Genomic DNA, 25,907 nt, shown 5'->3' with positions numbered 1-25,907 from the left:
ACTTTGCAGCTTTTAGTACTGGCTTGATCAAACTTTTACTTTATGTTGTTGCAAAAATCGCCATTTTCTTAGGAGGAAGTTCATAACAATATTCTATATTGCCACCAGCAAAATTTCAATAACAATATAGTGATATCACCGTAGATGGGCGTCTGAGCTGCTAATTAACCGCGATATTTCTAAAGGTGGGTATAACTACATCGTATTCATTCAGAATATGATTCAATTGAAGAACTGATGCACTACATCACTGCAGTTAAATTTTGCTCACTCGAAAAGACTTTATGGACTTCCATTGCACATATTATTCAATTGAAGGAGAGGTGAAAGACTGCAATGTTCGGATATTGGTCATCAACTCGCCTTAAGTATAGATTTTGTTTTTCGATTATCTCTAAGAGAAAACGAGGAAGAGTGTTAGACGTTGTGATGTGACAATTTCAGTGACTAGAAAAGCTGGAAGTGGAGAAAAATTGCACTGACATTCGTTAAGGAAGAAAATTTATTGGACCTCATTTTTTCACTTAGTTTTTAATGGCTCAGTAATTCCGGAGTGATGAGAGACAGGATTTTGGTGGAAATAAATATTTTTTCTGCTTTTTCAGTGTTTATTGTATGAAAAAATTTAACGTGTATCTGAAAGTCTGGAGAGGAAGGTGTCCTGATAGTTTGATGAGTGTTTGACGTCACATTCAACCGTTTAATTTTAGAGAAGTTTAGTCTATGTGATTTGTGAGGTTGTTGGAAAATTCCTCGAATTTTTTTACCATTTTTGCTTCCGAATCAGAGCAACGCAATCGTTCAATTTTTCGATTCTCCGATTTGATAGTCATAAGAGGAATCTTCCAAATTTGCCAAATTTGAAGTTGATAGGAAATTACGTAGAATGGTTTGGAACGTAAAAATACGAAGTTTGAAGGCAATGGGCAGATGGTTAGCTAGGGGTCAATTTTTACAAAAAAAAGAATAAACGGGTAAATTAATTTTCAAAAATATGAAATGTCGTCAGTTCATAGGTCCTAATATGGATTTGATCTTCGCTAGATTTCAGCTCGATGGGTTGAGTGGTTTTTGAAATATCGGTAATTGTTTTTGAAAATTTTTTTTCAAATATCTCAGAAACTATCGTACCGTTTACATTTTTACGTCTTTTGGAATATTCGTCTCCATGTAATCAATGAAAACGTGTACTTTTTGAGATATTTCAAGTTTCATCTTTTCGAAAAAATGTGCTCTCTAAAAATCCATCTATCAACTTGAAATTTGGCAAAAAGATTCCTCTTATGACTGCAATGTTTGGTATTGCAGATCGGCTAGATTGGATCATTAATTCAGGAGATAGCCATTTGTGTATCTGAAAAAATTTTCTCAAATATCTCAAAAACGACGCAACTGATCTAATTTTTTGAGGTTTTGAATTTTCTATCAATTTTCATTAACCACTTAAGGACAAGACTCTTTTGATACTAAACTCGCCGTTCACTTAATATCTGACAGGTTTCACAGCTCAGTAGTTTGGGCAGGTAAGATATTCTGAGAGTCAACTTTGCTTTTTGTTTTTAAATGATTGAAACAAGAAAATTAATTGAAAAAATCTGAAACTTTCAGAGATTACAGGTATTCCATTCGGAAGCCAGTGATCTGAAATTGATGGCAAAATGAAATTGAAAAAAAAAATGAATGACATTTGAAGTAACAATCCTCTCTCCTAGTGTTAGGAATAGCCTACTGCTTCTTTAACCTTACGTGAAAATTGGTTGAGATTAACAAAATATTTTCCAGAAAATATTATATGAAATTTTAACTGAATATTATTAACACATTAATCAAGAATTCAGTGAAACAGAATTTCAATGCATTTCGTTAACGAAAAAAAATACGAAAAATAAAATTCACTATACAGAGAAATGCAAGAAAAATTACGTATGAGGATATATCATGGGAATTTTCTTAAAGATAACTGCTTTCCATCCGAATTATCAGAGAGTAATGTGAAAGTTCGGTCGCCGAAAAATTCAGAGTCGAAATATAATTCTTCAAACGTTTCGTCAGGAGACACCTCGCGATGTCCATAAAAATGATGGAATTAATTCATTAAAATTAAAAAAAAAACATACAAATTGAAGAATTAAAATAGTAGAGCCATGAAGGGTGGAATGAAATCTTGTATTTGAACCAAGTCTAAATTTCCAGTTTAAATTTCAGTCAAAGAAAATTTAATAAATTGGTTGAAGCCTTAAGTGAGAAACTGACTAATTGGATAAATTTTGCGAATTAAATTTTTTATTTCTGTATTATGTAAAGTTGGAAGTTTTACCCAGGGGATTCAAATAATAATGTTAATTAGCTGTTGATACTTTTTTACTCGGTATCTAGCCTCCGACACTTACTCCTTGACCACCTCTGCATCGAGCTCACGGGGGATTCGCTCACTCGTAGGAGATTTGTGTAGTATTGGGACGAATTCTTTCCACTTAATCACTTACGTAATTAATCTGTAAAATAATAGTAATTACTAAATGGATTAAAATACACGATAATGATTTATCACTGGGTTGGTATACACGTCATGAAGTAGTCGATCCTTGGAACCTTGACTCTCGTGTTTGACACAAGGCCTGGGCCTCAGAGGTTCGCTCTAATCATCTCCCGATCATACTCTATTCTCTCCCTAGTCCTCTCAACTCCGTCAAAGCACTCTGCAAGTCTCAACATGTTGACCTACGCAGTCTTACGGTTAGTTTCAATTGTTATTGTCTTGATATCACTAACATCAAGTCAGTCAAACATCTCATCATACCTACAGCTGGACTGCTATCCGACCGTGGAACTGCTGATGCCATGTCTGGATGACATGAAAGAGGGATCACCTCCATCGTTCTCATTATCCGAGATTATTCTAAGTATTGATCATTTCCTATCTATGAAATCCGATGTATGGGTTAATCCCAATACGTCACAATTAATGATTAACTATTGGAACCAGTGTATTTTTAATGAATAGAATGAAGATCCGGGAATGAATCGAACGTCCATCTTTTGATTGCCTCCAATGATAGGTCAGTGAGGGACATTTAACGGGTTTTCCTCTACTGACATCGAGTGAGATCCGTCAGAGGGTTTAATCGTAATAGATGCTTCAACGACATTAGCATTCTACCTTCCCCACCCGTGATTATATTGGTATTAACTGTTGACGTGGCGTTATATGCTTAAGTCATTCATAATTTTCTACCGCTGCAACTTTCCCTTGACAACTTCTCGTCAGGTAAAGAACCGGTGATGGAATAAAGTGACAAATGAAGAATATTTTTACCGAGCTTTGTTTTGTGATATAAAAAATTGATTCAGTTCTAAATCAATTAAAAAATCAGGCATCTTCTCGTAAACTGATAGCAGAAATCATTTCATGTCATCAAAGTTCGATATTGTTACCGATTAATTCAGTTGAACGTTGCCATGTTCAGCGAAATGGCCACTTGGTAACAGTTACTGAATTATTAATCAACCTGAAAAACATGATCGTTCTCTCATGATATATCAAGATTTGGAATAATATAAACAGAAGTAGACTATGTATATTATCCTACCGATCCTCACAAGAATAATTAAATTGCCATATAAATTAGGAGGATCAAATTGCACTACGTGAAGCACTTCCTTCATGCTTATAGCCTTTATCAATTGATTCACACAAAACAATCACACCAAAACATATGACTATAAATCGATCTTTTTTTGTCACCTTATTCTGAAAAAAATAATAATTGAATTGAATGTAAGTGGACATGGCCGATGATTTTGAATAGACCAAATGAACTAAATGCTGTGTTCTCTCAATCGAGATTCGATAACTTCCATATACTCGCTTGCGTCAACAAAACCGTATAGTTCTTACAATTGCATAGGAAATTACGTTATTGAATCGAGAATATTCACAATCAAAGCCAACCCATACGCATTCAATATAACCGGATCGGAAAAAGATTGAATACAATTTTTCAGCTATCATCAACCAAATTTGTCTACTAATGTAGAAATAAAAACATCACAACACAATATTCCACACATGGAAAATTAAATAGTGGGAATTCTTCAGAAATCTCGGAAATTCTTTTCCGAATCCGCTCGTAGTACCAATATTGCCAAATTTGGTTTAATATTACTGTGCACATAGCAGTGGTTACAATGGAACATCGAAATAGCGGCTGTAAGGTATGTCGAACTTATCAATTGTAAAATGTTTTTGGACATAGTAACCGTTACCATGTTAACATAGAAACCATTAGGCCGCATTATAGCAAGCATGACAATGTTGCTGTAGTAACCATTATCATCGTGATATAGTAACTATTATGACGAGACACATAGCAAGTATTTCCATAGTACCTGTTTGTGCATTACCTTGTGATTACAATTATATCCGTCTTTGTAAAGTATGCCATGGGTCAGATTAGCATTTCTTCCGTGCCATAGAGGGGAGGACTGTTTAGGGTCTGCTGAAAGCTCTGATACTATGTTGCCGCATAACTTTCTTTTCTACACCCCCGGTTATTGTTACTATTCAATTCTCTCAGTGCACCATTTTCTTTTATAATCAGTTGCCAGAACTGTTATTTCATCGATGGTAATTAAGTCCTCATTCTTGCGAACTAATTAAGCGAGAATAAAAAGACATACATTGTTCCGACCGAAGCAGCCGAGCTATTCCCGTCGAGAAATTGTTAATATCAACCTCGAAAAGGGAGTGAGAACTTTGGCATTTGCATATTATAAGTAGTACACGTTATCCCGATATGATCGTTCTCGTTATTCTATGCATACGTATACGCGATTCGTGAGGAAAGCGAAGCAAAAGCCCCAGTCTAATTCCCTTCAACTTTACCAAGTTCACCCCTGGGGATTCCAGGGTGAATCGTTTTCGGCATATAGTCGACTATCACGCATCTGGGCTAGTGTAATTGGAATATTTTCATTTCGGGAAAAACTGCATCGAAATACATTGATGCATGGTCGTCAGAATATGCGTAGTCCAGGGTTGGTTATTGCTGGATCTTGTGGAGACGGGATTAAGTTGATCGGGGTTAGGTTGCTGGGGACTCACGGCACCCCTTTCGTGAGTGTCATTTTAGTAGGATTATGTTATCAGTTTCGTTGAAGGGAATTTAAGATAATCTATTTAAATATATTACGTTATTTTTTATGATTCTTTCGGGGATTTTCAATCGGCTTCGTTTTATTTGCTCGGGTCATTTGAAAGCATCTTTTTCTCTGAATGTGTAATTAGTTGAAGATACGACAAGGCACTGATGTTTTCTTTTTAAGGAAAAGATAAAAATATGATCGTGGAACAATTATTAGTATATTTCCGGTTTACTAAGTTAGGCTTTTTTACGCGTATGCGTATCCCTCATTCTAAAAGGCCGGATGATATTTTTCCCTAGTGATTTTCAAGTTTTTTTATTGATAGGCATGCAGTACCGATTTCTCACAACTCTCCCAATACCGGTGTGTAAGTCTTACAGACGTGGGCAACCTCAGGTAGTCTCCGGGTGGCAGCCATTAAATTATTGAGGCTCCAATTACAGGAGCCCTAACGTGATCACAAAAGTTGTCAGATATTCGTGAGGTGGGGGTAATATTTTGTACGTACTGGGACATATCCTTTTTGATAAAAAAATGGACGTCATACGATGGTTCAGATTTAATATTCCTCGATAGAAATGAAACTCACGGCGTAAAGCGAGCTGAGAATCGCGTGCTTATCGGCGCCTATGATATAACAACAATTATAATAAAAAAGAGAAAAAATCGGTGAGGGATGCTAGATGGAGATATGGATTGCAAAAATACGCAGTTTTCCAACGATAATATTTGGCAGTCCATTTTGATTCTATAATGTTATTAACTGTGAATGGATAATTTTCCCCTATCGCGGTGGCTGGCAAACTGCGTCTTTTTAATTAGTTCCCAGCGAACTTATCGCCCTTCAATAATTTTTGCTCTATTTCATCATCATTCTGACATCCTCACTGGAGTAGTTTCCACAACATAATTTGAAACCCGAATTTAGAAATATTTTAGGTTAACAAGACAAGGCTCCAACCAAAGTGGACATACACAATGTTCGTATTTGCTAAATTCTCGGATTGCAAAATAAATGTTTAATTCTGTATTATTTCAACAATTGATCTGACTCCAATTTCAAGCTATTTTCGCAATAGATAGGTTTCAAATAGGAGAATTAAAGTCTCAATTTTAAGCATTAATTTAATTAATATTTTCAAATCTTTACTGCGAAGCCATATCGTTCAAATCCATCCAATCGCGCAAGTCATATGAGCGATGCATTTTTCGCTGTATTTTATCTTGCCGTATATTTCATTTTGCTTCTGTCTCCCTAATACGGAAAAAATGTGCTTGAACTTAGTACACTCTATAAAATATACTCGTTGAGACTCCATTCTCTCTCCATCATTAAATCTACTTACACAAACTGTATTTTAGTAATGAATGTACAATAATTAACCATTCGTATGAAATCTGATAATTTAACGTCTCATTTAGGCCCAGTTTTTTAAATGCATTTAATATAGTGGAACAATTTCATATAATTGAGAGAAAAGAGGTTTGAAGGATGATGAGGTGATTGGAAAGGCGATCTCCAAACATACCAAGAGGGCTCTTTTCGACTTAATTAATAAGGACACGCGATACCCATCCAAGACGACGTTGAAGGCGACGCAAGCTCGGGGGATTGAGTCCTTTGTTGTTTAGAAGGGGTCACTTTAACCCCACTCGCTCGAGGGCTCGCCATGTCTCAAGGCAGCACGTACTTCAAACTCGAAGCGCGCCAGTGTCTCAAAACTCAACCTGAAAATCCCTCACGGAGGGGCTGAGATCATCGTTGGGGTTTACATAGGCCTTTCCGAGCAGGATTATTCTAGACTCACCTGGGGCTGGAGATGTGTCACCTGACGCTTTATGTGTGCTAGAGTTGCCGTTGGCGGTGGGTGGAGTGCCATGTTTGCAAATACCAGTCGCTCCTCGTAATCATACTCACACAGGATTTTGTTTTCGCATAGGTAAAATCTATCACCCACGCAAAATCTGAAAAGAGATTTACCTGGTGAGAGAATTAGTTGGAAAGAAATGGAATGGACCAATCACACTGCAATATTGTCACATTGAACTTTCATGTGAAATCAATTATTCAATTATCCGCATAAAAATTCTAATTTTAGTTTCGAATTTCTATGGGAAACTTTTTTTGGAGACTATATGTTATATGGTATATGACTATATTTATATATGTTTATGCCCCAGATTTGATCAATTGCGTTATTGTTGAATATGCAGACTTGCAATATTGTCAGCGTAACACTTACCAGTCTCACTCGATTATGCTAACCAAGTGAGGCAGTTATAAATAGGGATTTATCCCTTCAAACCGGGAACTTACAATAAGTAACGCAAGGCACAACAACTGATATAAAATAAACGAATTTTGCAGTCCATGTAGATTAGAAAGAATAAGAGGGTCTAGTAATATACTTAATGAATTCCCGAAATCCACTGATTACAACTAAATCGGGCAATCTATACGTAAGCAGAGACTTAGATTAAGGCTATTCCATAATAACGGATAGGAATATCGAGTCCAGTGAAACACTTCCTACTGGATTCCCCTCTGCTTAAAAAAAAATATCGTAGAGTTACGCTCATTTTGTCGGAACTCATTTTCCGTTGACAGAAATTACTCAGGGGAAAAGAGAGAACAAAAAATAAAATATGCGATCAGATGTTCTTTCAAAAAAGATATTTTCACTATAATTCAAAGAGGCAAGCTACAAAGAAAAATATTTTGTCTGTTAGTTTTTGTGTTAGGTTCTATCACCGTATTTTAACCACATTTGATTCCTTTTGATGTTGACATTAACGCAAACGTGGAAACGTTTGAACCAGCTGAAAATTTGGTAATGGTTACCGAATTGCAGTTAACACAATGCACCATTTAGTTTAAGCACATACCGTATTTTTACCCATTCTACTAACTATACTACTCTTTTCATATGTGACATCCGCAAACTTTGGAGGCTTGTATATAGTATATAGTATAATTGTATACAATTTTATGGTACCTGCAGTACTTTTTCCCGAAAAGCAAGGTCATGCCACGAATACGCGAAAGTTCCGTAATTTTTCCGGTACTTTTCTCTCCGTGTAGAGGCCCAATTTTTCCAGAAAAATTATTTCAATTTTTTATAGGATGGTGCAGTCATTCAAGTATGGTTGGACAAAAATTTCTGTTTTCCAATAATTCGTGCTTCTTCAAATAAAAATCTCATCCGGCTATCTCTGCAAAGAAATAACCAATTTGAATGACGAAAATAAATGATTCCGAAGAATCGCCTTAACTGTCGTGTTCAAAAACAATATATTCATGTCTTTCGAAGTTCAACGAAATTTCTATAAAGATACATAATAGAACATCTTTTATCTTTACAAGAATTTACTACACCGACCCTTTCCAGGCCATCAAAATTTTCAACGTATGTTACTCATTTTCTATTAAACGAATTGATTGATTAATTATTTATTGAAATTAATTATTATTTCTCGTTAATACTCTGTGATTAAATTGTCAGCTGAGAAAGGTTAATAACTAGTTAGCTATTAACAAACTATAATATTTGGAATTTTTCAAAATTGAATGAATTAATTCCATTCCAGATAATACTTGTACTCAAGGGCCAAGTATTGCCTCTGCCAACCCTGAAGACGGTAGCAGAGGACAGATGTGGAAAGGATTTTCCGGGTCCAAGGTAGAAAAGTGTCATAAAATTTCAAAACGTTACGGTTAAAGTACGAATATCTTTCTTGAAAAGTTCCGACAATTATTTATAGTTTTCTGGAACGTGCGTATTTATAAATGCTAACAAAAAAGTATTAAATAGTGTATTTTAGATAAATTGCAATTTATCTCATTCCGATTGATGGAGATAGTCATGTGAGATATGTTTATTTAATGCAACTCTAATTATTGGAAAAATTGAATTTTTATCCAAACAGTCCATACTTGGATGAGTGAGCCATTATATATATAGATACTATGGCATGAAAAAGAATAAAACTCCGTATTCGTAGAGACTAATAGTCGATCGTACGAATGAAAGTAGTATAATAGCGATTTTTTGGCCAAAATATAAGCCTCCAAAGTTTACGGACTCTACATTTGGAAAGGGGAGTAGTCACTCGGTTAATAATACCTACGCACCCAGTTGGCTTAACCTTACCTTGTCAACTGAACCATTCGGTAACTGTCACCACTTGATCCAGGTAACGTTATTTAATTACACCATTAGGTAATAGTTAACGACTTCTAGCAATGTATGTAGATGCAGTCAAAAACCGTTCAACAACATTGCCATAATGTCCTCTTAGTATCGTGATAATTTTTACTTTTCCATTCTCGCGAGGAGTGATGAAATTGACTAGAGATTCTCTGGCTCATAACATCGTAGAAGGCTCATCGAGCTTTCACCGAAATAAGAAACCGAGGAGAATTCCCTGGCAATACGTGCTTCGCGTGGGTTATGATTTTGGGGAGTTTGTGGGATGAATCGCATTCCGGTTTACGTACCGTGCCAACTGTCGCCTGAAAAGCTTTAAAATACATTCGTAGCACCGTGTGCGAGGTTCTTCACGTTTTTCTTTTATTGGTGCTTTTAAAAGCTGATCTTTTAGCTCGGGATTTTCCATTCTCTTTACGTTTTCGAATGAGAAGGGATAGTGTGAGGATATGCATGTAAAATGGTGGGAAATGAAGGGATCTACGGGGATTCAAAAATCGTTCTGGAATGATTTGAAATTCTTACGGAGTCGCTGAGACATCAGTCTTTTTGAAGCTTTCTTTATGGAGTATCAGTATGGTTTTATTCCCCATGAGTAATGAAATGTCGTTTGTTAAAAAGAATAGCAATTATGATTACCAATTTTGACTGCAGGGGATTCATGTAGAATTCCGGAGAAATAAATATTTTAATTATGAATCGTTTGATTTTTGGTGGCGTATGAAATATGTAAGCTTGTTGATACAGTGTCCAAACCTGCTCGACTTTGTGTTATTTATTTATTCAATAGCTATTGAGTATTCTGGTCACACTCGTGCTAAACCTGATTCTACATCAGATTATCCCACGTCGAATGGTTCCTACTCGTTCTTGCACTACTACAGGCGTGTTCTTCATCCCCGTCTAATTTATTGGAAATTTTCATCAACTTTAGGCGCAGCGTGACGTTGTTTTCCATTACCATTTATCTTTCCTTTTAATTTCCCCAGAATCGGAAGTACCTCCTACACTATAGAAACTACAGTACCATCGGGTAGCCATAAAAACCAATGTGCCATCGTAACGGGGTACGATAAGTACACCCCATTGTGTTTTCCCGATGGCATCGAAATCGATGCCTCCCGAACATCAAAATACCGTGCCATAAAAAGCCGTAACCCATACTCCAAACGAGTCTGATTGCTGTATAATGTTCTCGGTGATTTTCTGACATGGTTGCGTATATATTGTTCCGTGATAACCGCAGAAACACCCTGAATGCTCTGGGCATTAGAGATCTAGCATTAATGATTTTGATCGGTGAAAACGAAGTAGGGGAATTGATAGCAAAATTGAATGGTAAGAATAGGAGTATTGTAGATTTTTTCAGTAGCTAAAATATACGGAGTTGCAATGAATCCCATATGCTTTTCCCAAACAGGGAAACATTCAATACAAATTATGTAAATTAATTATAATTTTTATTTGAAATCGTGAATTAAAAAATAATTATCTAAGAAAAATGCAGACCGTATCAATTAAATTTTCTGAGTTCATTGCTTCACGGGTAAAAAAAGGATTTTCCTCAGTTTTACTCAATATTTCTCTCCGTATCCATCGCTCTCTTTCTGGTTTCATATTTGATTCAGAATCACTTCTACTACGTTGAAAGAATTTCTTGTATCCTTTCGTAGTGGAAAATTCTTAACTTTTCTCTCATTTATTGATCAACACAGTATTTTAACCAAATCATAGAATTGCCTTAACTGTCTTCTATCGTCTATTATCAGTGTTGTTCTCTGATTCATTCTTAGGGTTCCTGGATTGTTTTTCCCCGACAAAAATTTCCCGGAAAAAATTTCCCGGGAAAAAAATTCCCCAAACAAAAATAACAATTGCGTTGACCGTCTTCCCCCATATTCATCACGAGACTTTATCATACCTTCAGTAATTACACATACCGGGAAATCACTGAGGGAAAAATTTATCCGCAGAAATTTTTGACAGGGGAAATTTTTTCCGGGGGAATTTTGACGGAGAAATTTTTTCCGGGAAATTTTTGTCGGGGAAAAACAATCCGGTCACCATTCTTAGTTCTTAAATCTCTCGCGCTATGTTAAGTCCGTCAAATGTCGATTTTTAATTTTGGTTTCCGCTTAAATAATAACTCTGTAATATTTATGCACTGATACCAAGTATTTTTAAGTATGCGTTTTATACGAATCACTGGAGTTATCGTGATTCGATTGAGTTACTTAGAATTAAGAGTATTCATCGTATCATCGATGAGGAAAAAAAGGGATAATAAAAAATTAAAAACAATGAATAAATATAAAAAATTTGGAAATTAATTGTTAAAGGAACAAATAATTATTTTCAGGAAATATTATTGAATTGCTAGTCTTTATATAAAATGCATAATCAAAAATGCAGTCACTTCTGGTTTTTTGTTTATTTATTATTGCAATTTCGCCGTAAATTTAGATGCCATTTTCATTTTATATTTTATCTGAAGTTATTCTCTATGTATAATGACGAAGTGACCAAACATTCAAACGCTAAAGATTTAACTAAAAGTATGAGGCTGAGAGTTCCTGATTTCACAGCTTTATCCCGTCAAAATTGCTGCATTCTTCCATCAAATTTTTTATAGTTATTTTTTATAAGCAATAGGTTGCGTAAGGATGTATCTCCTGAGCATGCAAAAGAATAGAGATCTCATTTCCAAAACTCAAGATCAAGATTTTGATCAGATGAGATAACCTGTTTTCAATATGATCTACGCTCCCGTACAGAAAATTGTGATCTCAATTCCTCTAAAATTGAGGGAATAAATGCTTTGCCTGCGACACATTTGAAAAAAAAACTGAAAATTTTCCTTTTTTTGTCCAAAATACCTGCAGACATCATTCCTAGAGGTTAATTAAAAGGTAATTATAACTACGCATAGATATAGTTAACTAAACTGTCGGAATGACCTCTGCAGGTATTTTGAATAACTTCCATTTTTTTTAATGTGTTACAAGCAAAACGTTCGTGACTTGTTTTTTCTTAATTTGGAAGGAATTGAGAGTACAATAATTTCAAGTTTCAAATCTGTACACATGAAAATTACTCAAAAATAAAAAGATTAACTAATAAAAATAAAACTAAGCAAAGAAAACATGAAAGAAAAAATTCTACAATTTTGAAAGTTTTTTTAAAACAATTTTTAGAATGAGAAAAAAATAAAAATGAAAAACACGTTTTCTAATTATTAAAAATGAGGGAATAACAATAATGATCTGAAATATTACATAGAAATATTTTGGTGGGTTATACGCTACGAGAATCCTCCCTCTCTCCCAGGTGGCTCCCCCCTTCCTTTGAGTTGGAGAACTCCCCTCACTTGTATTCTTCAGTTCGGTGGTATCCTGCGAGACTGAATGCCTACTCCATGCACCTGGAGAGATGCTCTTGCTCTCTTGAGGGCTCTGCTCTGAGGGATGTGAACCTCCTGAATAATCAATATCATGAGGGAGGCTGCACAAGAAGCGGGAATGGTGAGAAGACTATCGGCCGGCGGCTCTGGTGCTCGGAAGAGTCGCAGAAACCCTTGGTTCGATGCGGAATGTCTTCAACTGAAGAGAGAAGCTGGGAAACTGGTTGGTAATACTCACCGCTCTAATTTTGATAAACAAAAAGCATTATCTTTTGACGAAAAAAATAAAGCTTATAAGAAACACATCATGCTGAAAAAGAAACAGTAGAGAAACGAAATAATAGAGAAGTTTTCAAATGTTGGGAACCCGATAATTTTCTGGAAGTTAATTGGAGTGATTTTCTGCTTAGAATGTGCCCCCCTAGATCTCCAATTCAGCTAGCTATGCAGGAGGTCTCCAACCACCGCATAGACGTCCCTATTTCTATGATGGAGTTGAACAGAAGCATCATGATGATTAAAATTGGTAACGCACCTGGTGAGGACTCGATCTCTGCTCGTTTCTCCCAATCTCTCCCAGAGGGTTGGAAGCGACATCTACTCATCCTGTTCAACTGTGTATTTGATTCTGGGAAAGTACCGCAGTCATGGACGAACATTGTCCTCCGAATGATTTTTAAAAAGGGTGAGAAAAATGATCCTTTAAATTATAGGGGAATAGCTCTAATCACTGTCGTCACGCAGCTCTGTACATCGATACTCAATGACAGAGTTTACGAGTGGGCTGAATCCAACAGAAAAATCCCAGAAGAACAGGCGGGTTTTCGCAGAGAGGAGCCCAGGATAACATCTTCTGTCTCCAGTCCCTCATACAAATTCGTCTGAGGCAGGGGTAAAGTCTACGCCTTCTTTGTTGATTTCAGGAGGGCGTTTGACTCGCTCCCCCACCACCTACTGTGGATGAAGTTATTGGACCTCGGAGTCAGTCCCAAAGATATCAAAGGCGTCAAGAACCTATAGGATCGTGCTAATATGCTGTGACACGTCAATAGAAATTCTCCCAACGTCAGTGTGAGTTATGCCGGAATATTGATTTTCCGATGGGACTACTTCCAACAAGTGTCCAGCGTGTCGAGACACGTTACTCTCGTGCCGGCCGCCGAATTCTTGCTACGGCCGCCGAAACTCTCGTGTCTAAATAAGATTATTAAACTTATCGAGTTCCAGGTGAACTAGAAGCATTGCATCAGTTACTGTATCTTTCAATATTATGTATAGGCTCATGACATTTTGTCATTAAAATATAAGTGTTGACGAATTAACGGTGCGAATAATTGTCTATCGCCTCACACCACGCCAGGAGAGACCATTCCAGGGAAGCACTGTAAGTAGCCTTCCGTCCTTGTCTTCCTTTCTCTCTTTGGCTTTCTACAGGATTTCCAAAGTTCAGTCCACCCCTAATAACGAAATCTCGTGTTCTAGTGTTCAATCCATTGTCATTAACCAAGCTGTCAATCTTGGTAAAATTGACTGGCGCCGAACTTTTTATAAACACTTAAATTGCCTTGAGCCCCGACAGCTCCTGACCCAAGGCGCGTCGGATGAAATCTTTGTCAATTCCTCTATTTGAAATATTAGAAGTCAAGGGAAAAGAAGATTTTGTCTCAATGCACATAAAAACTTCAGGGGCCTCATCTGTTCAGGTTGAAGTGAGCAAGGGTGTTCTGCAGGACGAAAAGCTCAGCCCCCTTCTCTTCAATCTCTACCTGGCCGATTTAGTATTCTTCTTTCGTTCCAGGGGCGCTTCGGGTCTGGATATAGATGGTCTGCACGACATCCCCCTTCTGTTTTATGTTGATGATTTAATCTTACTGGCCAATAACTCAGTCGCCCTGATACGTAAGAATAAGAGTCTTGAAGTATACTGCAGAGAATTCAAATTGACCATAAATATCAACAAAACCAAAGTGATGGTCTTCAGGAAGGGTGGTCCTCTACTCCGCCTGAATCCCGAATTCAGGCTGTATGACGCCCCGACGGAGAAAGAAACAGATTACCTCTACTTGGGCGTGAAATTCTCTACGTCTCGGATGGTTTTAGCTGCCCCTAAGGTCGCAATGACAAGAACAAAAGCTGCATCTTCAACAGCCCTCCAGATTATGGTCAAAATCAATGCTGACTCCTGGGATGGAATTAAGAGGCTTTATTCCAGTGTGGTTCAGTCTATCCTCCTGTATACCTCCTCAATCCGGGCACTAAGAGACTTGGAGAAGTTAGGGAGTACGCAGCGGTATTTCCTCAGTAGACTTTTCCATCTGCCGAGGAACTGTACTGGCTACGTGGTCACACTCGAGACAGGAATTGATCATATGATGTGCGAGATGGTCAAGCAAGCTCTGAGATGGATCCAGAGATGGATCCAGAGAATACTGATGTTGAATCGCCATCGGCTGCCGTGGATCTGCTTGATGAGATTCTTGGCCTTATCGAATGCTAGAACTCAAAATCTGAGTGGGGATGGTGATTGAAAATATAATTGGATAATACAGCTAATGAGATGCTTGAACAACCTAGACTGTGATGATTTGTGGGAGAACCTACTTCCTGCGTACTGGGAATTGAGAATTCCTAACGTTATTAGTATACTCAGAGCTAAACTCAGGTTTGAGGACTACGAAAGGTGCTGTTGGTCTTCAGCTTTGCAAATTAATCTGTTCCGGAACCCGTTTCAAGACTCTGAAGGTCACCACACGGCAAGGGTTCCTCTGCCCTTCGCCGGAGTTAAAATACAGCTGCGAACATTTTTCTCTCTCTCGAGAAGGCTGCTCGTAGACGGTACTCTGTACTATATGGACCCAAACCAGATCTGCACCCTCTGTGACTTCAATGAAACCGAAAATCTTCTTCACATCCTGATGGACTGTCGTGTCTACGAACCGTTCAGACTGCACTATCTCCCGGAATATCTTTGGGATTCTAGCTCTGAATCAAAATTGAGTCTTTCTGCGTTTTTTAACAGTAATTATATACGTGACACAAGAATTCTAGTTTCCTTTATAAAAAAGTGTTTCCAACTGAGGACTTCCTTGCTTAACGATTAGAAACACCTGAACCTTTTGGAATTTATGTGGTGCTCACTTTGAATGAGCCATTCAATCGTGTAAAAATCATTTCCTTGAATCGCGGGGCAGAAAATGAAATGCACTGAATTATTTTCTTTCTCATTTTGTGAGCTCGCTAGCAAATCTTCTTTCTATTCCATCTTGTACTTTTCCATTTATCCTCTGAGATGAGTTTCCAAATTACCTATCTATTATGTATCAGCTCACGTATATACTGGGTTTCCCCTGCCAATTGGGTACTACCATGTAGTACCGGCAGTTACAATAAATACAAAATAAATACAAAAATATTTTGGTGGGTTATAAATATGTGAAAAAAATGGCGCCTTGAAATTCACTGGGGAGAATTCACCATGCCTATTCGGCTAAATCAGAGATGGGCAGCCTTACGTAGGCTCGGAGTTGTAACCATAAAATGAATAAGGTTCCAATTTGAAGGGACCGAATGTTCTCGCGAGGATTGCCGTATATTCGTGTGGTCGGGGAGACATCAGGAGACGGTACATGCGCATGATTGAAATACGAGGGCAAAATGGTTTGAATTTTTATGCAGAAATTCATTATTTCTCAGTCACCTTAATAGTGAATGATTATTTCATTAAAAATTAAAAAAACTATGAGAGGTCAGTCCTGTCAAAGGTAATAAACTAAATTCTGCAAGGAAATTTGTCTCAAATGATTTGTATTGTGACGTAATTTTCGGGGGTTCACGGAACCTTCCGTCCATTAGCCCGTCCTCTGGCACCAAAACTCCAATAGAAAAAATCAAAAATCAAAAATCAAGATTGGTAGGCGCCAGGTCAATTTTAACGGAATGACCGCCGTATCAAAATCCTTTTCCACTTTCAGCTTCAACTGCTCCGATAGCTCATACGTAGAGATTTAAAATAATGGGAAGCTGAAAGGGGATGCCACTGGAATTGACAGAAAAAATTAAATCAATGAAATAGTAAATTGTCGGGGAGAACACTTTTTAATTAATAAAAAAAAATCAGTCTCCATACATAAAAAAAATAAATAAATCCCCTTAAATCGACTAAGCGTTACTGCACACAATTTAATTTTTTTAAGTTACTGTCGTCTATTTAGAATTAAACAAATATTTTCTGAAGTCTAATAATGTGAATAAAAATCAAATAAATAAAATAAACAATCACAAGATAGTCAAATAAATCAGAATAATTAAATGTTGAACAACTGAGTCACGAGACTCAAGTTGCGAATGTCAGAAAAGGAATGATAAATTGATTAAAACAACTGAGTTACGAGACTCAATTCCTAAAGTCGGAAAAGTCACAAAGTTTTATCAGAAATAATTTTCAAGAAATTATCACATCAATTCAATGACTCGAAACAGTAACGCGAAAACCGATAAGTCTACGCGACCTCGAACATTCAAAATGTACAGAATAAATACAAACCAGAGACAAATTCTCACGAAGTCACGAGACCGTGAGATTAAATAAAATCTAAATACAATTCAATGGCAAGATTTCAATAAATTCCACGACACAATTCTATCGGGCACAAGTCGCGACACTCACTAAATTTTTAACAATCAAATTGTTAACCAAAAGAAATAAATTGAAATAATTTTTTTTCCGAATGAGAGAGAGAGAGTTCACAATTATCGCTGAGACAAGCGGCCAGAGATCCCCTAATGAAACAATTATACTAATCGTCCTACAGGACTCGAGGGTACGAAACACCAAAAAAAATGAAATCTCTCCCCACAATCAATCAAATGATTAAAAAACGAATTAAATGCCCGCCACGCTCACCCAATAAATCCAATTGAATCTTCCAAAAACTTGAGTATGTTCAACGACTGCGAAATGGCGTCCTCCGAAATTTGATTAGCGTCCTTTTCTAAAAATTATCGAGACTAGGTCCACTCACCAGACCCACCAAACGGGAAGTATCGGCCGAAAACACGTGAACGCGAGGCAACAGGTAATGAATGCGGCGAAAATTGTGATTGGTGATGATGACGTGGTCATTTGCCAATCCAAAATAAATAGACATGCGCAATCAATGTAAATAATTATTCATGCATGCGCCATCCAATTCATCGATGCTTAACAGTAATTTTCTTGTTTATCATTAATGAGAATAAATTCTCAGCGCTACCTAAAAAAATCCAAAACCATTACCACGTTCAAAACAACCCTGAGAGAATAGTAACTCTCCATAATTTAGTTTAACCCTATTTTTCATTAATCTTCAATCAACCTCGTGCTCAGCAACCGCGTCACTTCCGATGTTAGAATGACTGCATTGTGGCTCCATTATCGGCCCAATCCAAAATCCAATTATCATCAAAGTTTGAGGAGTCCGATGACATCTCTCGGCATCCTGTGGATTCTCGGCGATGTCCTCAGATTGGAACGCGGTGGCGCGTAATTTAAATTAAAAATTAAAACAAAACAAAATCAAAAACACATTCTCCTCTCCTCTCATAATTGCTCGCCATTGAAGGTGACTTCCCGTCTGGTGGAAGTCTCTGAAATCATGCGAAACGCTCGAGAACCAGTAACTGGTAAAATACCACGTTACAGTATCAACAAGTTCTTTGAAGTTCATTTTTCGTAGGACTCTATTTATTCTTTCAATATTCATATTGGAACAAATGCCAAATAATGGTCCCTCAAACACAAATGGAATTTACATATAAATTCAATAAAATTTCATTAAACTAAGAAACTAGCATTGTTGATTAGATTTTTTAATCTGTGATCACTTTTCAATTGCCGTTGCTCACTGACTCTCTGCTTATTTTTTTTTTTGTAATAATTACTCATTTCCGTGGTTAATTGGAAATGGATGAATCCTGGTCCTCCTGATGTATATCCAGCTTTTGTGCTTGGCTGCTACTAGCACTAAGGGCATGTCTTGCTCTGGGTCATGTTCCAAGAGGATGGTGTGAGGTCAGGGTTGTGTTTATTCCTAATCCGGGAAAATGTAGCGATGACAACGCTAAAGCTTATGGGCCTATCAGCCTCTTTCCTACTGAAGACCCTGGGGAGGCTCGTTGACACGCACATTAAAGAGGGAGTGCTGAAAATGAATCCTACTAGCCCCTCGCAGCATGCATACTAGGCGGGGAGATCAACTGAGACTACACTGCATAGCCTGGTTGCAACAATAGGAAGAGCAAAGAAAAGGAGACAGGATACCAACGCTGTTTTTATTGACATAGAGCGGGCAATGGATAGGGCGGCAGCATCCTTTGTGAGCAAGACATCCATCGTCAGCGCCATCCATGAAAGCACTGACCGCAGGGGGAGTTATCTCGCCTTTGCTGTGGCTCCTCGTTGTAGATGGGCTCCTCGCTGGACTCGAGAGACTGGGACTGGACGCCATCGGAGACGCAGACGATGTGGCCTTGCTCGTAACGAGCAGGAATGAGGGCATACTACACCGGAAAATGCAAAAAGCGCTGAACTATGTTCAACGGTGGTGCACCTCTCATGGACTCAGGGTAAACCCGAGCAAGACGGAAATGGTGCTTTTAACTAATAGGAGGTGTGTCTTAAGACACCCCCCCCCAACCCGCCATCATTTATGACACACTTCTGGGCTTTTCGGACGATGTCAAATACCTAGGCCTATGGCTCGACAGAAGGCTTAGGTGAAAGAAGCACATCACGATTCAGACGAACAAGGGCGTCACGATTTATTGGGCATGCAGAGGGATGTTTACTAACACGTGGGGACTAAGGCCCAGCATCGTGAAATGGATCTATACAGCCATAATACTCCCATAGCTCACGTACGCTGCTATTATCTGTTGGACGACTATGGACAAGGCCTGCCACACGAACAGTAGATAGAACGGGCAGACTTGCAATGCTGGAAATCACGGGGGCACTCAGGACGACCCCCGGCTCAGCACCCCACCTCCATATTAAGGAGGTGGCGCTAATCTCGGTCGCGAGATTATGGTTACAAGGCCTATGCAAAGGAGTCAACCGTGGTCATGTGGCAATCCTTACTGTGGACGGCGACCTTCAGAGACTGCCGTCCCGGGGAGAAGATGCCTGCGGAGCACGATAGCACTTCTCAATGAAGTTCCAGCCCTTATAGATGGAACAATCTATCAGGAGGTGATAATAAGTGGACGTCACCGAAGAGGCCGGTCTAGTTCACAGATGGCTCCAGAATTGGGAACCGAGTAGGAGTAGTGATCTGGTCTAAAGGACTTTCAATTACAAGGACCATTGGACTGGACTCGTATACGTCCGTGATCCAGTCAGAGCTTGCAGCCCGGACCGCCTGTGCCAGGATAATCATGGATAGGGCGGACAGGGCCGAGAAGATATACATCTGCTCAGACAATAGAGGAGAACCTGGTGGCTACGCACATAGACTTTGTCAAGGATATGATCCAGAAACGAGCGGAGAGGGGAGTTGTGGCAAGGTGGCACTCTATGGAAGGCACCACGCCCACGAGGACCCTTCTACGTGAACCTACGAAAAAGCTGGCTGAAACGCTAGTGGGACTGAACAAGATAAAGCTTCGCTCTCTAGTGGGGCTTATCACCGGTCACTGGTCCGTAGCCTCATATTTGGCAAAAATAGGTAGAGGAAGCGGGCTCTACTTGCCCGAATCGCGAACTAACAGAGGAGGATCCGCACGACCTAAGCACTAGATGTAGTGGTCTTGATGAGGTCCGGTGGTATGTCTTCAGGACCACTTGCATCAACGAAATGTATGTTGATAGAGACGGTACGGAAGAGCTTTACGAGTTTGCTGGCAGGGCCAATATACTGACACCTGTTGACTAGGGGGCTGCTATGTGCAGAGTGCAAAATGGCCGAGAGGCTCATGCGTACTTCCCGAACTCATGGGAGTAACCCCAAGACCGCTAAAAGCCAAAAAGCCCATATAAATTTGTGGATTTTCGATAATTATACGACGTAAACCAAATGGTCAATCGATTTAATTTTTTTTCTGTATCCCCTCCCACGATATATATTCCATGTTTTCCTTTATTTCGAAAACTGTTGAGCCGTCGATATTTTAAAAATTCTAATCGATGAAACTATATTCAAAGCATTAAATCGCTTGAATTTCAAAAATTTATATCTTAAGTTCACAAAGGTGCACTGAGAAAAAAAATTATTTTTGCCAAGAATATTTTCTTCCCACCAGTAAATCTGGCGATGACCGTGTACATACTCCCCATAAGACTTACTAATGTCAAATATATTTTCGTGTGATTAGTAAATATTCTTGGCTAAAGAAAATTTTTTTCTTAGTGTGAACCGCAATCGAAAAGAGCACATTTTTGTAGCTAATTTTTTGAACTCTTCACCGTAAAATTTTTACCGAAAACTGTGGAACAAAAATTCCAGGGTAAAAATTAATGAAACATTGTTAAAATTAGATTTTTTTATCATTAAGAAAAATAATGCACGAACTGCGAATTTCATAAATGATTGTAAAAAATTAGGTACATATTATGATCCATTGATAGGAATGAGTTAATAATATCAACTCTATACTTGTCTTCAATTATTGTATTGTGATACTCATAGAATACAATACCTAAATACAAGACAAATTGTCTCGTATTGTCTTATATTTAGTTATTATATTCTGATCTTAAAATTGATGTTATTTTATAAGACAATGACGTCGAAGGAAAATAACTGGGAAGGTAGACCTATATATTAACAAAACCCGGTGGCCTGGCGTAGGCGTTAATGTCGCTGCTTCACTGCTTTAGCCTAACAGAGTCGAAGCGACGCTAAATAACCATACGATACATATATATACATATTAGGAAAAAATTGTTTCGTTAGAATAGAATTTAGTAAAGTACGTTCACTTAGTTCAAATTTCATTGTGACTAAACTGATGAGTGCAATGCTTGTTTATTTTAGTTCATAGGTTCGCGTGATGATTGAGTTGTGTTACATTCACCGTTTTAATTTGTTTCTCGGAAAATTTGTGAAAACATTCAAAGTGAGGTAAGGTAGAAGCAGATGTGAGATTCTCTTTTCATCTTTGCAGTTTTTACATTTAAATGGCGACAATTGTATATGGTAGTTAGATTTCTTTCTTTAGCAATTATTGTATTTTTTTTCATTACTTGTAGATAATGCTAGTGTTTTGAATTAGAACAAAACACGTATTATGTGTGGGAGCCGATACACGGCATCCCTATTGAGAGATGCTGTTGCATACTTGCCTTGAATTGTCTACCTCTTACCCCTCTTCGCCCCGCAGAGTGCACAACTAGGGGTCACGTGGTCACCTGATGTGCGCGGAGATTTCCGCGCGTGGCTTCATAGTAGTCTCTCACCAGTTAGATCTGTAGGGGGATGCCGTGTATCGGCTCCCACACATAATACGTGTTTTGTTGTAATTCAAAACACTAGCATTATGTGTTATTGGCCGTTACACGGTATCCCTATTGAGAGACGTGTTTTTATTCTACTGGTGACCACTGCTCAACGTTATGTGAAAAGGGTTACTTGGAATTTATATGATAATATTTATTAGTAACAACCTTTGTTAGAATAATAATTTTCTTAGTACAACATCTTTGATATTAACACTTTGGTATTAACTGAACATTTGAATAGAATAGAGTACTCTTCAGGAGTGACCTAAATTTTAAGTTGGAACAGTTTAAATTAATAAGATTTATTGGCGCGGAATTGTAAAGTAACTTTACTGATTAAATTGGAACGAATTTCTTTGACGAAGAGTCAGGAGACTTCGGGCCGGAATCGAGATGTCTCTGTAGTAGTCTTTTCTGAATGTTTCTAGGCATCTCCAGTTGCCTCTTTGTAGGATGTCCTCCACTGACAGGTTATCCAGCCAGCCTCTTGAGGCTACTGCTGCTCGGATGCTTCCAGGTGGACTGTCAATGCCTGCTTCTTTCAGTACGCTCCGTACCCAACTAGCTAACATTGTTCTAGATTGTTCTAGATTGTTCTAGCGGGTCTTAGTGTACCATTGAGTGAGATGAACAGAGCATCGCAGTGTCCTTCTTTTCTTCTTGGCTCTGATTTTTTGAGCATGAATCTGATCATAGTGATTCGACACAGCCATACGTTGGAGTGCTTAGAGAGTCTCCAACCTGATTGTCGATGAGAATGGTTGTCTGTCTTTCATCCGAATTCTGACGAGAGAATGATCTCATCTCCATTGTTTGTCAGAAAATTCTTGGAGATCTTCAAAGGAGTGAGATCGTGGATTCTTCTGCCTGACAACAGGAGCAGAAGTACTGCTGTTCTTCTAGAGAGCTCGAAATTAGATAGTTCTTTAGTACCTTTTGCTAGCCATTTGAATAGAATTTGCGTATCCCGGATGGGGCATTTTGTATCCTTTGGTTTTCTAGTTCCTATTGCCTTCAGAGTCTGGCGCACCAAGAAATCTGAAGCTAAGTTTAGACCTAGTATACCAGAACAGAATGCTGCTATTGCTGATTTGTGGACCAGGATTGTGTTATGAGCTAAACCTTTTTTGATGGCGAGGTTTGCCCAGTATCCAGCTAGTTGGGGCCCTCTGGTTTTTTAGGGTTAATAGAATTGCTGTGACACCATTTTATCCATCTCTCAATGGGGGCTTTGTAAGTACTTAAAGTTGAAGAGCGCCAGCTTTCTTTGACAAGTTGTTTCTGCTCTGGTGACCAATCTTTGACTAAATCTGCCCAGCACCAATCTTCCACACTTGCAGACAGAGTTGTTGGCACTGTGGTGGGGGAAACCCTGTTGTTACATCTGTCAGTACCTTGTCCAGGTTGGTGATGGGCACTGGTTGCTCTAGTGCTCTATTGGTTAGATCTGTTAACCTCCCACTTGGGGGCTACTATCAGATATTGGCCCTTGCACTTGTTCAGGTGTTGGAGTATTCTTGGGATAAGGTTCGGTGGAGGAAACACCCAAGCCAGGACGTAGCTCCAGTACTGAGAGAAGGCGTCTGTGAAGACAGAGCAGCGATCTTTGCAGTTTAGAGATACATAATGTCTTGTTACTTTTGCTCTTGCCGAAGCAAAGAGGTCTATCTCTGGTACTCCCCATTTGCTAAATATTCGTTCTGTTGCCGGGGGTAGAAGGTGCCATTCGGGCAGATCCTTTCCTCTTGATAAGCTGTCTGCAATGCCGTTGTAAGGGCCTGGGAGATACATAGCTGAGAGAGTGATTTGGAAGTCGTCGATCAGTTGGAGTAGTTGCTACGTTAGATCCAGGAGATCTTGTGATCTCGTTCCCCCCTCCTTTCGAATGTACGCTACGAGCGTTTTGTGGTCTGTCTGGAGGAGCATGTGTGAGCCCCTCAGATTCTGAGGGACGGCTAGTCTCTCTATTGCTGCTATTGCTGCATACATCTCCTTTTTGTTTGAATGCCAATGTTTTTGTCTCTTGGTCCAGGTGCCTGACGTTAGGGCCCTGTTCAAGTGTGCTCCCCAACCTGCATCGGCTGCGTCTGTCGTTAGGAAGTGAGTCACTTGAGGTTTGTGTATGGGTGATGAGAGTGTTAAGGCTCTCAGCCACCATTGGAGATCTTCTAAACCTTGGGATGGCAGATGGAGCTTCTGGCGAGGTCTGCCCTCTTTGTAGAGTGTTAAGAATCGTTGAATGTGTCGACAGTGCAGACGACCTCGGGGGACTACGAAGTTTGCGAAATTCAAGAGACCCAGAAGAGATTGGACCTCTTTCAGGGAAGCGGACCTTTTTGAGATTAAGCGATTCATCAGTTGTCTCGCTAGTGAAATTTTTTCTTCTGGAAGTCTCATCTGATCTCGTTTTGTGTCCCATGTCAGGCCCAAGTATTCTAGTTCTCTGAATGGCTCCAGAGAGCATTTTTTCTTGTTTAGTAATCAGCCCAGGTGCTCTTATATTTTTATTGCCTCTGCGGCATGTAATCTCAGTTTCTCATTTGACTGTGCAGCCAAAAGGAAGTCGTCTAGATAGGCTATTACTCGAATCCCTTGTGAACGAAGAGTCTCTGCGACCTAGTTCGTTATTATTGTGAAAAGGTATGGTGCTGATGATAGGCCGAAAGGGAGACTCGTTAATTGTAAGAGTTGTCCTTCGTATACCATTCGTAACAGTGGTCTGTGGTTCTGTGCCACTGGAAGGTGAAAATAGGCCTGTGAGATATCGATTTTCGCCAAGTAATCGTTGGCTTGGATAAACTCTGGAATTTTGTGCTGAGGAAAAAGACTGAATTTTTGAGTAGTCATATGCTTATTCAGGGTTCTCAGGTCGAAAACTAGGCGAATCCCTCCATCCTGCTGTTTTCTCAAGAAGAGTCTGGAAATTAAGCTAGGACCGAGCTTTTCCGGACTTTGCAGAATTTTCTGATTTTTCAGGATTTGAATATGGTTCTGACATGAGATGGGATGATTCTGTTTTGAAATTGGAGTTTTTCCAATTTGGAGTCAGAACTGGTTTTGATCTCAGAGTCATTCTGACGCCTGAAATAATGCTCATAACTGCATGAGGAGCCCCCATTTCCTTCCATTTGTTGTAAAAATGCTGTAGACGACCTCTTGAGAACTCTGGTTTGGGTAAGTAGTCATTTTTGGCGAAAGGAATCCTGTGATTTTGGTTTAGAGGGTTCTTTCTTAGTTGTGAATTTTGGCTTACCACCTTGGAAGTGAAATTTCTGGTTTTGACGTGACGAGTCAGTCGATTTTCCTGGGTAATGACTCTGGGAGGGAGAAGATCGAGGGAACGAGGCTGGGAAGGGCTTCTTTGCCACGTATGAAGGTGGTAATAGCCAGGTCTGTGCTCCACCCAGTGATTGAATAAACGGGCCAAGCTCCTTTCTGTTGAAAAGGTGTTTAAAGGTGTTAATTTCTGCTCCTGACGGGATTTCTTTCAGAGATGCTTGAACGAATTTGTTGTTCTTTAACTCTGCCAATATGAGATCACGACGATTTTCGATGCATTCCGCTCTTTTCCCGCAAATTATCTGAAGGATGTGATCGAAATTTGTACTGTATTGTGAGCCAGGGCCAAAAGATTGTTGGAGATAGTCAATTAAACTTTCCGGGGATAATGTCTCCGGAT

General features: G+C 38.8%; 1 protein-coding gene across 6 annotated transcripts in view; it reads right to left on the bottom strand.

Annotated features, from left to right (window-relative positions):
- Positions 1-25,907, bottom strand: part of LOC105264554 (LIM domain only protein 3) — a 393,511-nt gene that overhangs the window by 37,375 nt on the left and 330,229 nt on the right. For 4 of the 6 annotated variants that reach the window (XM_011301495.1, XM_011301499.1, XM_011301496.1 and 1 more), the window contains one exon: positions 6,954-7,110. In XM_011301495.1, coding sequence (XP_011299797.1) covers positions 6,954-7,110 — 157 coding nt within the window. Of the gene's footprint in view, positions 1-6,373; positions 6,896-6,953; positions 7,111-25,907 lie in introns of those variants that run through there. The other 2 variants (XM_011301498.1, XM_011301500.1) reach the window with 2 other exon arrangements.

The sequence above is a fragment of the Fopius arisanus genome, unplaced genomic scaffold, assembly GCF_000806365.1.
Source record: "Fopius arisanus strain USDA-PBARC FA_bdor unplaced genomic scaffold, ASM80636v1 scaffold00023, whole genome shotgun sequence".
In the NCBI taxonomy this organism is placed as follows: Eukaryota; Metazoa; Arthropoda; class Insecta; order Hymenoptera; family Braconidae; genus Fopius; species Fopius arisanus.
The sequence above is the reverse complement of the archived record's forward strand: the minus strand, read 5'-3'. Positions and strand labels throughout refer to the sequence as shown.